We start from the raw sequence: 13,626 nt of genomic DNA, 5'->3' as shown, positions 1-13,626 counted from the left end.
CTTTAACATCAGATCAAATGAATTTCAATTGAAAGCTGATTAAAAGGTGTCCAACAGCATAGTGAAACATTACTCCATGTTCAGTGCAGACCTATCTGTTTAAGGTTATTTATTTAAAATGGGCTTTCTAAAGGGATCCGAGATACAAGTCAGTATAATTGTTATAATACAATAGAATTTACATAGCATCCTTTATACAGAGTATCAAAAATGTTTTGCAGTGCATGGTAGATTAAAGATATGGCTTTACCGAGTTGTGTTCAATGACTCAGACAGGCAGAAAGGGAAAAACAGCATACAAAGATGGAGAAAGGTGAGTGAAGCTTAGTCTCAGTTCTAGGTGAAAAGGAATACAATTATTATTTGTTTCCATTGTATTGACAAGAATTCCTTACCTTGACATTTTCAAGGAAAACAGTCATGTTTATAAATACTTGGTTCCATTAAAATAAAATTCCAGTTTCCAGCTTTATATCTGTGCTAAATATTCTGATTTTATTTATATATTGTCACACTTAATATATTTATCACCAGAATCTGGTGGTGTAATAAATTAAGACATTGGGGTATAAGAAGTTATTCTAGGCATGAGAATGAGAAAATTTAAGATCAAGCATGAGAAATTTAAGCTACAGAATAATGATTTGAGAAAGTTACAGTCAACTGAAAATAGGAATTGCTTGTCCCGTTCTTGTTTAGTACTGTATCTGAAATTATCAAACTGATGCTTACTGTAGTTTTACCCATTGTCAAGATTAGGGTGAAAGAAAACACCAGAAAGAATAAATTTGTTTGAGAGGAAGAACCGTCTTGTAGTTAAGTCACTAGATGGGGACTCAGATTTAGTTCAGCCTGCCAAAACCAACCTGAGTGACATCGAGCAAGTCGTTTAATCTCACTATGTCTCAGATTCCTATCTGTAAAATATGGGTAACAATCATTCCCTGTCCTCTCTGGATGTTGTGAAGAAAAATTAATGAATTTTTGTGAGGTGCTTAGATACCAGCACGATGGAGGGAAGGTAAATAGATACTTTTGCATTTCTGCTTAATATGTTTGGTTAGATTTAAATCCTGAACAGATTTTTCATAGTGTGTTTATTTGCCACATTGATATATTTAGCCTTTTTTGCTATTTAAAGTTTGCTTTTTTTCAGCTGAGTAGTGATCATAGAACGTTTTGTCCATCAAGGCGATGCACTGTAGACAAAATGTTTACAAGCAGTTAAGTGCTTGTTTCATCACTCTATAGATAAGTAAAAGCGATCCTCTTCTATATTTGATTGCAATTCTGTTGCCCTTGTTTCAAGTTCACTCCTGTCATGACTGTTGAACCATGAATACTGATCTGTGAGGTTTCTGTAGTTTTTGGTTTCACTCATGAATCTCTGAAATCATCATTTTGAGGAGATACAAGGTGGGTGCAGAAACTAAATCCTTAATCTGTTTCCAATTACCTTTTTGGAGTAGCAGTTTCCTATCATACAGTGGCTGCCTGGTTCATTTCAGGTTACATGGAGTGCAGTACAGTTTCCTCCATAAGTTTTGAAACCATCTATGAATTGTAGGTTTGTTTTTGCTTTTTGTTTAAGCTGCATGCTCTGAGGAATGCTGTAAAGAGTAGTTTGGACAACAGTGGAACCAATGTCCCTAACCCTGTAGCACAACAGAGCGTAACTGAATATAAATTTGAAATCAGGTAGGTAGAGATTCATTAGATCACTTTTTTTCAGAATTTTATTCCTTTTTTCTTTATTTCTGCACATGTACAGAACTATAAAACCATGCCAAACTTGACGCTTTATGGTAAAGTATTAGAGCATGTGAAGTAAACAGCCCAGGTTACTAATAAAGAAATATGTAGACAAAATCAGATTGTGTAGTGTTTCACATTACATTCCAAAAATCATTTTAATTTTATGTTGTTTTTTTTCTGGTTGGTGAATAACCAGAAGTTTATATAGAGCACCAGACAGCCATATCCATTTAACTTGATTAATAAATGCATATGAAGTTTCAAAGTGGTACAAATTTAATATGCATGATGTGTGCCCTTCTTCCCAGCATTCCATTGTCTTACTGAAAATAGTAGTTCTGGAAACCCAAGCAATGAAATTATTGTTATGCTGTTTTTTCACTGTTAACTTTACTGTGTTCTTGTAAAAAATTAATAGCCACAAACAACAGACACTACAGTTGTCAGCTACACTACAACTATGCAGTATGGAGAATTCAGATTTCTTCCACTTGTGGAAAATCTCAGTTTATAGCAGTAAGGGTGAAATCTTGGCCCCATTGATGTCAGTGGGAGTTTTACTCTAAGGATTTTTCTTCTTGGTAGGCCAGCTACTAGAGAGCAATTTAATTACAAACATAATCAAGTCTGATTCCAACTGGTGTTACATGTAGTAACAGAGGCTGGTGTTACATGTAGTCCGTACGTTACCTCCCCATGGAGTAAAGCTCATTGTCAAGCATGTGAGGTTTCTAAGAGCCTAAACCCGAGTCAGAGACCAAGTGGTATTAGATCATACAGACCTCATAGACATAAGCTAAACTACGCTAAATTCTTGTAAGGTTCACTCTTAATTCCCTTTATGTGGTGAATTTGGTAAGGTGTGAGGGAAACATGCACTGATGTCACTAGTGCTTTGTTGATAAAAAAGACAACTTCAGTCTACAGGCCTGTCAGTTTGGCATTTTTCATGTGGAGTCAAATAAGCTATCATTTTTCATGTGTACTAAACGTCCAGTCCTCCCCCATAGTACACTTTTGTGGGGACTTGGGTTAATTTTAGATGTAATTGGTTTCAGTCTCCAATTTATTACAAGCAAAATTTACATAATTTTTATTTAGCCTGTGATAATACAAAGTTAAATGGTAAATTTTCCTTCTGCTTGTTGTAAAGAATGATTTTTAAAATGTGTTAGTGCAATCTGTGAATGTTTTATTGCTCCTAAAGGAACAACGTATTTCTGGAAAAAGTTCTGGATGTTTTTGGTTTTCTGACAGAATTGTCAACATCTGAGCAGTATCTGTCATCAGTTGGGAACAGCTGTTATTCCCTCCTGTTTGGCCTAATTGTGGCAAATTCAATTTTAATTCAGTTCAAAGGGGGACTTTATTTTATATAGTTGGAGTCTTTTTACTAACTAAAGGCCCCATTCAGCACTCACTTCTCAGGTAGAATTCCTTGGCCTTAAGAATTTATACACATTTTTGTTTTTGAATCAGTGGCGCGTTCTGCAGATGTAAGAGCCTGCCTGCATGGAGCTCATAGCAGGATTGAATCTTAGGCCCTGATCTAGCATAAGAGGGCATCCCTCTACCCACACAGAATCCTACTGAAGTCAATGGAGCTGCATTTGGGCACAGGGGTTCACTTGCATGCAGTGAATGGCAAGATTAATCCTTAGTGACTATTCTGCAGGTAGAAAAAATGCCTGCAGATTATGAAAGGAAAACCCTAGAGTATCTGTGCGGTTTTGTAAACCCACGGACTAGTCTAAATGCTAAAGTCTCTTAAATTATACTCCTTTAATTAAAATATTTAATGCTGTAGTTTTAATTACCTAATGCTTAGCTCGCAATAAAAGATTCCTAGGATTTCTGAATCTATTGAATACATTAACAGAAGTAGAGAGAGTACCGTGGTCACCATTAAATAGTTAACATTTGCCAGCAGTTACGATACTATTGTACCTGAGAGATTACAGTATTTCCCTCTACTTATAATTATGACTTAATGATGATATCCTAAATATCAGAGTGTTGGTTAGTGTTGACTTTTTAATGGTGATCGCTATGCTAGTGGTTGGAGATCAGATTACAGCTAGGAATCAGAAGGGTTCTGCATAAAAAAATTTATTTCATACTGGGATGCTTACTCATTGTGAGACCGTGTGGAAAATCACTTGACCTCTGTCTCAGTCATCCTGTCTGTAAAACTGGATAAATTCAAGATCTCATCTGGTTTTCAGTGCCACATTAGACTTTATTTACTATTGTCAGGGTTCCCTCCTCACTCTGAATTCTGGAGTATAGATGTGGGGACTAGCATGAAAGACCCTCTAAGCTTATTTCTATCATCTTAGGTTAAAAACTTCCCCAAGGCACAAATCCTTCCTTGTCCTTGGACAGTTCTGCTGCCACCACTAAGTGGGTTAGACAAAGATTCAGGAAAGGGACCACTTGGAGTTCCTGTTTCCCCAAAATATCCCCCCAAGCCTCTTCACCCCCTTTTCTGGGGAGGCTTGAGAATAATATACCAACCAAATAGGTAAACAGACCAGACCCTTAAGTTTTTAGGGCACTAAAAACCAATCAGGTTCTTAAACGCAGAACTTCATAATAAAGAAAAAAGTAAAAGAAGCACCTCTGTAAAATCAGGATGGAAGGTAATTTTACAGGGTAATAAGATTTAAAACACAGAGGATTCCCCTCTAGGCAAAACTTCAAAGTTACAGAAAACACAGGAATAAACCTCCCTCTTAGCATAGGGAAAATTCACAAGTTAAAACAAAAGATAAGCAAACGCATTTCCTTGCTATTACTTATAATTTTTGTAATCTTGGATGCTTATTTCAGGTAGGGTTTTAGGAGATTGTTCCTCTCTCTTGGACAGAGAGGGACCAGGGTAGGAAAAACTAAGAGAGCACAAAACAAAACCTCCCCCCACAGATTTGAAAGGATCTTCTTCCCTTATTGGTCCTTTTGGTTAGGTGCCAGCCAGGTTATTTGAGCTTCTTAATCCCTTACAGGTAAAGGAGGGATTTTATGCTACCCTTAGCTGTATGTTTATGACAACTATGAACAAATACATTACAGAAAAAGAAAATGCCATTGGCTGTGGAATCCAATTTGTATTTGTGTCTTCTGTGCAAAAACAAATGTGCATGAAGGCATTTTTTTTAAATGAGTCTTTTCAGTCTCTATGCATTACTTTACATGACAGAGTCATTGCAAATACTGGTCCTTGATAACCACAGAAATTGGATAAATTAACTGTTTCATGAACTCCAGTTTGTCCCTTGGATGCTTGTTTTTACTTGGAAGCATGTTGTTTCATTATATCAGTAAGTGATCGGTGGTATCCTTCACTGCTGGATAGAAAAGAGGACTTTCTTTTAGATTTGAAAAGTGTATTGTGCCTTTCTGGCCCTAGGAAGCTAATTGATTGCTGAAATGCTCTCAGTTAAACTCTGAGAACTTTTCCATTTTGGTTGATGTCAGTGGTCTCATTGAGTATGCTTTGGTTAGTTTCTCATACGTTGCTGTTACTGCAGACCATATGAGATCATAGGGCTATAAAGTGTAGTGTTTTGCTGCAATAGGAGGTGTTTACATTATGCCGCAGGGCCACTCTACTTTTAAGTGTTGAATCATATTTAGCTTTTACATATGCCCGTGTCAAGAAAATAATGCAAAGGCTCTGATTATATTAAAATTAAACATATTTTTAAAGAATCATCTTTATAACAAACATTTTATTAAAGATATTATTGAAATGAAACTTAGGGTACATCTACACAGCAAAAAAACCTGTGGCAGCGAGTCTTGGATTCTGGGTCAACTGACTCAAGCTCTCAGGGCTCAAGCTGTGTGGCCAAAAATAGCAATGTGGATGTTTCCACTTGAGCATAGTAACACATGCATTAAACACAATATATGTAACATAGGAAACTAGCACACAGAGATCCAAGAGATGGAGCAAAACAAATACAAAACAAACAACACTGTAATAAAAATAAACTGGAAAGGAAGATACATTTTTGGTTCTTGACTGGAAACATGCCATGGACTTCTGGCAAACTGAGAGGAGTATCACTGGAGTGTCGCAAGCCTCGATAGTCAGCACTTCCAGTCCCAGTGATCTCATTTGCCATATTAGTAAATTGATGGGCCTCTTGTGTAAGACATTGAATCATACTTGCCAATACAGGTTGTGGAGTGCACTGTCTCAAAGGTCTGTATTTAATTTCTTTAAAAAATATTTAAAAGCAGAAGCAAAGTTAGTACAAGTAGTGAATATAAGCTACTGAATATCCAGGTCTTAACTTAGAGGGTTTTTAAGTACCATATTATAGAACAGGGATCAGCAACCTTTGGCATGTGGCCCATCAGGAAAATCTGCTGGTGGGCCAGGATGGTTTGTTTACCTGCAGTGTCTGCAGGTTCAGCGAGTTGCAGCTCCCACTGGCCGTGGTTCGCCGTTCCAGGCCAATGGGGGCTGCGGAAAGTGGCGACCAGTACATCCCTCAGCCCACGCCGCTTCCCGTAGCCCCCATTGGCCTGGAACGGCGAACCACGGCCAGTAGGAGCTGCAGTCGGCCAAACCTGCGGATGCTGCAGGTAAACAAACCATGCTGGCCCACCAGCAGATTTTCCTGACGGGCCCCGTGCCAAAGGTTGCAGATCCCTGTTGTAGAATAATATCTTTTAGGTTATATCATTTTTTAAAAAAGACAGTTGTTGCAGCCAGGACAGTGTTGATAAAAGATTATGTTCATCCTAAATAGTCATTTACATAGGAAATGTTTAGTCTGGTCATCAAGAAGTACATACTGTATAAGTAAGTGCTTAAGGAAAGGCAATACCAATTCACATATCCTTTAAATAATGCAATGGAAGACAGAAGTGGTTCCAAAAGTCAAATATCCCTTCCAAGTCAAAAGAAGTTGTTAATTTTGTTAGTGTTTCGAATCCTTCAGGGCCATGACTTGATTTACATTACTTCATAGCAGAAGTATAATTCTCCTGGGTTGCTGTTTACACGCATTGACTTTAAAATGTTTTTAATAATGTATGGCTTTAATAAGCCTTTGTATAAGAGATGAAGAGTGCAAGATAATTAACTGTAATTAAAGTCACATTGTCTAGAATTCAGCAGAATGGAATACAGAGCTTTAAAGAAAGCCACATCCTGTCATCTTCAAGTTTGAGTTTGTTATACTATCTTGGATTGTAGGGAAGTCATCAGTTAGATTGAAAACCACACCATGTGTTTTTTCAGTATTATAAGTTCTCGCTGTATTGTTCCATCTAGTTATGCAAGTTTAAGTTTGTACGTATATACATTTATAGGCAAACCAGAAGACTTCGTGATGCTGAACAAGAAAAAGACCGAACGTTGCTGAAGACTATTATAAAAGTTTGGAAAGAAATGAAATCCCTGCGTGACTTTCAGAAGTTTACTAACACACCCATGAAACTCTATTTGAGAAAGTATGTTTTGATAACGTTTTTGTTACTTCACGTGCCAGCAGTGGGATTTTATTGCATATTGCTATATTTGAGAGTTCACAAGTAACGTGAAAAAGGCACAATGATAAGCTTTTAGGTGATACCAGAACTTGCTACTATTTTTTTTAAACAAGAAGTAATTACAATACCTGAGAGAAATTACTAGAGGCTAATGTCCAAAGTCAGAATTGTTTAGTTCATTATAGATAGTTACATTCTGCTGTTAATCTATCTATCACAAATCTTAAAACTAACCTCATCCCTCACACCATTTTGAAGTCTTATAATTAAATACTAGATATAAATTGTTCTCCTTAGAATATCTCTCACATTTTATGCACTCATGTAACTAGCATTACAAATTCATTATAATGTGTAAGACAAAGGAAAAATAATTGCTAATTACTGCTGACCATTAAAAGTTGTCTTAAATAATTTTATGTCCTTCATTTATTATTATTACTATTATTCATTATTTATTAGTATTATTGTAGCACCTAGGAGCCCTTAGCATGGCCCAGGACCCTACAGGGTTTGTTATTTTGTAATAAGAAGGTTATTAGGATGCCAAAGCCTGCTTTGTGTTTAGAGCTTCAGAAACTATGAAAAAGATAACCTTGTAATACTGCTTTATCCTGTATGCTGAAAATTGCTTGAAAACTTACCTGTACATGAAAGCATAGGTTAAATGTGAATGCATTTATCAACAGAATACATTTTTGTTATAATGAAAGGAGCCAACAGTAGTGTACAATATATTCGTAAATTATAATTAATTGTTTTGAAGGGAAGAGGTTGACCAGAGATCAGATAAAAAAATCTATGAAGCAGAAATTCAGGCTGAAATAAATGAACTATTAGAAGAATGCATGGAAGAGTATGAAAAGAAAATGGAAGAATATAAAACTGAGCTACAAGAGTGGAAATCTTGGAAAAAGGCAAAGGTTTGTGTAAACAACACAGCATATAAAATTGAATTATTGCCAAGTGTATTTTTAAGCTATCTCTTATGGTAGAAATAGCTTAAAGATCAGTATAGCCGTCACAAATTGTTAAGTGTAATGGAGTTCATTTGGGTAAATTATTTATGTTTAGGATTGTTAGTAAATTAACTTATGTTAAATAAGTGGTATTTAAGTGCAATAGCTGTAGTGGAGTAGAACAAGTTAAACTTTCTCTAAGAAGTTTATTCTGTAGTGGTGATTGTTTTGTCTGATGTTGGTTTTCAAACTTCTTTGCTTACATTTCAGCACTTAAATGGTTTCATTATATTAGATTAAACAGTTTTGCTGTATGCATGTTAAATTCATGTCCTTGTGATTGGGAATGATTTTCTTTGTCACTGCAGGAGTTAAAATGAATATATTTCTCAGAGTTAGCAGTGAAGCAACAAGATGTTTCTGGTGAACTGGCAGTCAATACTAAATGTCCAGTTACATCAAATGACTATTTAAAACTAGAAAATGCAATGAACTAATGTACTCGTTTTTCACTTCTTCAGCGCTTTATTAATATTTGTCTTAGAATACAAATTAAGGGCTCCGTTGTTCTTTGAAGATACAGCTGTGTGCAAGAGGAGGGGATTCCAAGGTACACAGAACCAACTGCGATTGCCAGAGATGATTGTCTCGAGTAGCCACAGTACTTTCCAGAGCTTCCTGGCAGTTCAGCCACAATATCATCCTTTTAAAGAGTGCAATGTGTGCTCTTTGCAAGCCTCGGCAGCTCTGGTCCCAGAATGGAAAAGGTCATGGCCCTGCTCCCTCCACACTTCCTTTGGGAAGCACTAGGAACTCTGAGGAGGAGGTGTCAGAGTAGTGTAAGATTTCAATTGTACTTTTGTCCATGCAGCTTCTTTTAGTGGTCTTATGCACTAGCTGTCATTTTTGTTCAGGCACTAGTTATCATTTCTGTTCAGGAAAAACCCATGTGTCAACTAATAGGGGCCTTGTCAGTTAAGATTGGCGTGCAGTGATTAAGCTGTCTAATGTATTTTCATTAATAACAAATGATTTTTGTTACCGCTATCACTTTGTTTCTTCCAGGGCCACTCATTCTCCCCAGGATTAATAAAATAATCTAACTGAGAAGTACCAATTTTAGTATGTCATGGTTATTACCATAGAAAGGTGGAGGGAGAAAGATGGATGAATGCTTTTAGCTTTTGTCTTAATAGCACTTCTACAAGGTGGCCTCTAAATATTCCCGCTTATGGGCTACAGCCCCCTCAGCAACGCTCTTGGCGCCAACTGTCCTGGGTTTGGGGACCTTCTGTTGTTGTTTGTTTATTTGTGATATGATAGTACCTAGATATCATTATTAGTAATAAGGGCCCCCTTGTTCTAATCATTGTACAGACACATAATGTAAAGACAAATCTTGCCCCAAAGAGCTTACAATCTAAATATATTATGAGAGACAACAGGTGGAAATAATGAATAGATTGGGGGGGGGGGAATGCAGGATACCAGTAAGACAATTACGATCAATGTAATCCAACACAGGAGCTGCCTAGTCTTCGTTGAGTGTGTCTTGTAGATCTCATAGCAGAGTTGAGTTGTAAAGGAAAGATTTAAAGGAAGATACAGTAGTGGCTATGCTGATTTTTGTGAGAGCTCCTCCTATACATAAAGATTGTAATTGGAGGAAGCATGAAGGTGTTGAGGGGAAATTTGTGTATGGGCAATGAAAGATGATAGAGCAGAGGTAGGGGTTGGCATCTCAATAACATATAGGAGATAATAGGTAGGGTGAGGCTAACCCAGAAAGAACCTTAAAAGTGAAGGCAAATAGTTAGTGTTTGATGCAGTGGAGAAGGGGCACCAGTTGAAGGATTCAGAAAGGGGGATGATTGGTTGGAGCCAGAAGCCGGGATGTTCTTTGCAGTGACTTTTTGAACGGATGAAGAAGGGGAGAAAAACTGTTCCTATTTGATTTGTGAGGTACCATAAGAGAGAGCTTAAAAAGGTAGCTTTGATTTGTGAGTTCCCAATTAGTAACTTAAAAATAAGGTATAAAACCAAACTGAATTATTTAAGCCTCCAGAGTATTTACAGCAAATTTAATGTAGCGGAGGACTGTGAATGGCACAAAGTGATAAAATTAAAAACTTTATTTAATATAAAATATTTCAGCAAACAGGCATTACAGTATAACCATACACTCTGTCTATACTCTCATTCTTAGATGAAGTACTGCATTTATGGGTGATCAATCCCTAATGAGGAGAACGGTTATAGTCCTTTCTCTAATGGTACCTTGATGGTGGATGGGCGTGCCTAATCTAAAATTAGTGTGCTACCGTTTTTATAATCAATTATAATAATACCCCTTAATTAATGAACATTAAGTCCACCTTTTTAATAATAATTAAATATTTTTACTTTCGCATTAGCTATTTAACATTGTCATTTTAGTTAACATCTGTGTAAATACCATACCAGTAACTATCAGTATAGATAACATTTTCCAGAACGTTAACATTTTATCTAAAACACATGTAAAAACCAGTTAGGACCAAAACATGTTTACAGCATAACCAGGGATTGTGTCCTGATTTATCTTCAACTTGCCTCTAAATTGTCTCACCTTACATTACTCATATTTTACCAAGCCTCACTTAACTATCGTCAAACTTGTTTTTACAAAATAGATTGGGTGTTTCTATATAAATATAAGCACCACAACCCGCTCTATAGGCTACAGACCAGACAAGGCCTTACATGTTTGAAGCTGAGATTATAAAAGGATCTGTGATCCTCAACCACCTCAGGTCTTTTTTTATTTTATTTTTTTAAATTAGGTGTGAGTATATAGACCTTCACTCCATGCCAGGAGAGCACTTTTTTGGTTTGTGTGGGTTGTGGTGCTTTGTTTTTTGTTTTGTTTTAGCCTCAAATATCCTGATAGTTTACTGTCATTATTGGAGTTTTGATATCTTAGATTATAGTCTAAAGAGTTTCTAGATAACTTGGTGGGCATAATAAAATGAGAAAAGGGAAGCTGTAGATTAAAAGGAAGAAAGATGATAAATATAGAACAGAGTAAGGCAAAAGAAAAGCAAACAAGAGTGTTAGAAATAACAGTTGCACAACTAGTTTGACTAGATGTGGAAGTCAAAGGGAGAATTTCTGTGGGTCTGTGCTATGAAAATACAGCTGATCTGTGGGAGATCTGGGTTTTGTTTCTTGTACTTTGGATCACTGGGGACCGGAAGAATTGCAGTAGTAATTATGTCAGTCTTTACCTATGTTAGTTAAAGAGTCAAGTTTGATCCTGGGAATGGCTGTCAACCCTAACAGAGGACAAACTTGGTGGCGCAGGGTAAAGAGAAAATCTAAAGCCTCACAATGATTACTCGGGCAAATTCAGAATTTGTAAGTGTATTCTTTGAGATAGTCAAGTTAAGCCTGTTGTTTAGCTATATGAATGCAGAGAACTACTAGCCACAGAATAAATGAAGTCGGACCAAAGAATGGGAGAACTTTATGTAATCCTTTAAGAATAATAAAAAGTAATTTCCAACTAACCATTTGCAGTGTGTAAGGAAAGTAGAACAAGCAGAAATAACTAAACATAGTGTCTGTTTTGGTCAAAACAATTGCAAGTAGAACACTTTGGAGGAAAACTCGGTATTTTCTATATGCAGAAGACCAAGAAGAAAAAGAAAATAAAACAAAGTCAAGATCAAGAGGAAGAAGAAGCAGAGGAGTCAGAGTATGGTGAGGAACCAGTAAAACCCATCCCTCCTAAGCTGGCTGATAGGCTGGAGGTAGAGCAACAAGTTAGAGAAAAAGCCATCAACATCAGGAGAAAACCTGGAGAACCTGTTTTAATTCCTGAGTTGAGCCTGACTGGAAGTATAACTCCTAATGATCTGTGCCCCAGGTAAGATTGCTCTGAGACATTTATGGTTCTCTACAAATTAGTTTGTCATTTATAATTTTAGGTAGCTGAGGTAATATATTTTTTTGGACCAACTTCTTTTGGTGGAAGGGACAAATTTTCATGGTTCACAGAGCTCTTTCTCAGGTCTTTGAAGCTTGAAAGCTTCTCTCTTCCACCAACAGAAGTACGTTACCTCATCTACCGTGTCTCTCTCATATCTTAGGACTAACACAGCTGCAACACTGCAAGTACTTATTATTTTGTCATTATCAATCTTCTGTTATATTTTTAGTTTGAATATTATTTGTATTTAATTTAAATTAATTAAACTTTAGAAATACATTCTGAACACCCTGCTTAGCCTAGCTATTGGAATGTTCAGCATCTTCTTTCTAAAGTTGTTATAACTTCATTAAGTTCCTTTGTAGGTCACATTTAAGATCCTGCATATATTTGTATAAAGTCCTGCAGGTTCCTCCGTGGCCAAGGAGGACCCTACATGCAGTGGAAGAATTGCAGTACCACTGTCACTAGAAAGAACAGGTGCAAAGTCGAGAGGCATTCACTGAATTTTGGTGGCTCTTTATGTATCATGGAGTCCAGCTCTGTGACAGCTCCCTGTGGGAATGAGGACGAGTATCTGCAGATGCGCTTAGGGAGTGCCAGGGAAATGTGGTGGGTCCAGTGCAGGGGTGGGCATGGAAATTGTATGGCGGGCCACAAATGCTCACAGAATTGGGGATTGGGGTGCAGACCCTGGGTTGGGGCCAGAAATGAGGAGTTCAGGGTGCGGGAATGGGCTCCGGGCTGGAGCAGGGGGTTGGGGTGCAGGTGGGGGAGTGAGGGCTCCGGCTGGCAGTGTGGGCTCTGGGGTCCAGGATGGTGCGACCGAGAAGTTCGGAGGGTGGGAGGGGGATCAGGGCTGGGGCAGGGGGTTGGGGTGCTGGAGGGGGTCTGGGGTACAGGCTCCGGGCTGCGCTTAGCTCAAGCAGCTCCCGGAAGCAGTGGCAGGTCTCCTGTCTGGCTCCTACGTGGAGGCGCAGCTAGGTGGCTCTGCACTCTGCCCTGTCCACAGGCGCCACCCCTGCAGCTCCCAATGGCCACTGTTGCCAGTAAATGGGAGCTGCGGGGGTGGCGCTTGGGGTGGGAGCAGCATGCATAGCCCCCTGGCTGCCCCATACATAGGAGACGGAGGAGGGACATGCTGCTGCTTCCGGGAGGCAGGCAGAGCCATGGCACACGTGGAGCGGGGCAAGCCCCAGACTCCGCTCCCCGGCAGGAGCCCAAGGGCCGGATTAAAACGTCTGAAGGGCCAGATGTGGCCTGTGGGCCATAGTTTGCCTACCCCTGGTCCAGTGGATCAGCAAACTGCACAGATCCACTGGCCATGAATCCTTTAGGGAGGGACAGTGGGCCACGATCACCTGTACAACTATGAGCTGTTGTAATATCTGTGGCCTCGCTGCACATGTGAAAAATTTCACACACACCCCACTC

General features: G+C 38.3%; 1 protein-coding gene across 6 annotated transcripts in view; it reads left to right on the top strand.

The window, feature by feature from the left end:
* Positions 1-13,626, top strand: part of CC2D2A (coiled-coil and C2 domain containing 2A) — a 139,412-nt gene that overhangs the window by 46,194 nt on the left and 79,592 nt on the right. For 4 of the 6 annotated variants that reach the window (XM_037898033.2, XM_043544630.1, XM_043544634.1 and 1 more), the window contains 4 exons: positions 1,592-1,698; positions 7,084-7,224; positions 8,030-8,186; positions 11,891-12,129. In XM_037898033.2, the coding sequence (XP_037753961.1) occupies positions 1,592-1,698; positions 7,084-7,224; positions 8,030-8,186; positions 11,891-12,129 (644 nt within the window). Of the gene's footprint in view, positions 1-1,591; positions 1,699-7,083; positions 7,225-8,029; positions 8,187-8,799; positions 8,833-11,890; positions 12,130-13,626 lie in introns of all 6 variants that reach the window. The other 2 variants (XM_043544631.1, XM_043544632.1) reach the window with 1 other exon arrangement.

This window comes from Chelonia mydas, chromosome 4, assembly GCF_015237465.2.
Source record: "Chelonia mydas isolate rCheMyd1 chromosome 4, rCheMyd1.pri.v2, whole genome shotgun sequence".
Taxonomy (NCBI): Eukaryota; Metazoa; Chordata; order Testudines; family Cheloniidae; genus Chelonia; species Chelonia mydas.
This window is presented reverse-complemented; position numbering and strand designations above follow the sequence as displayed.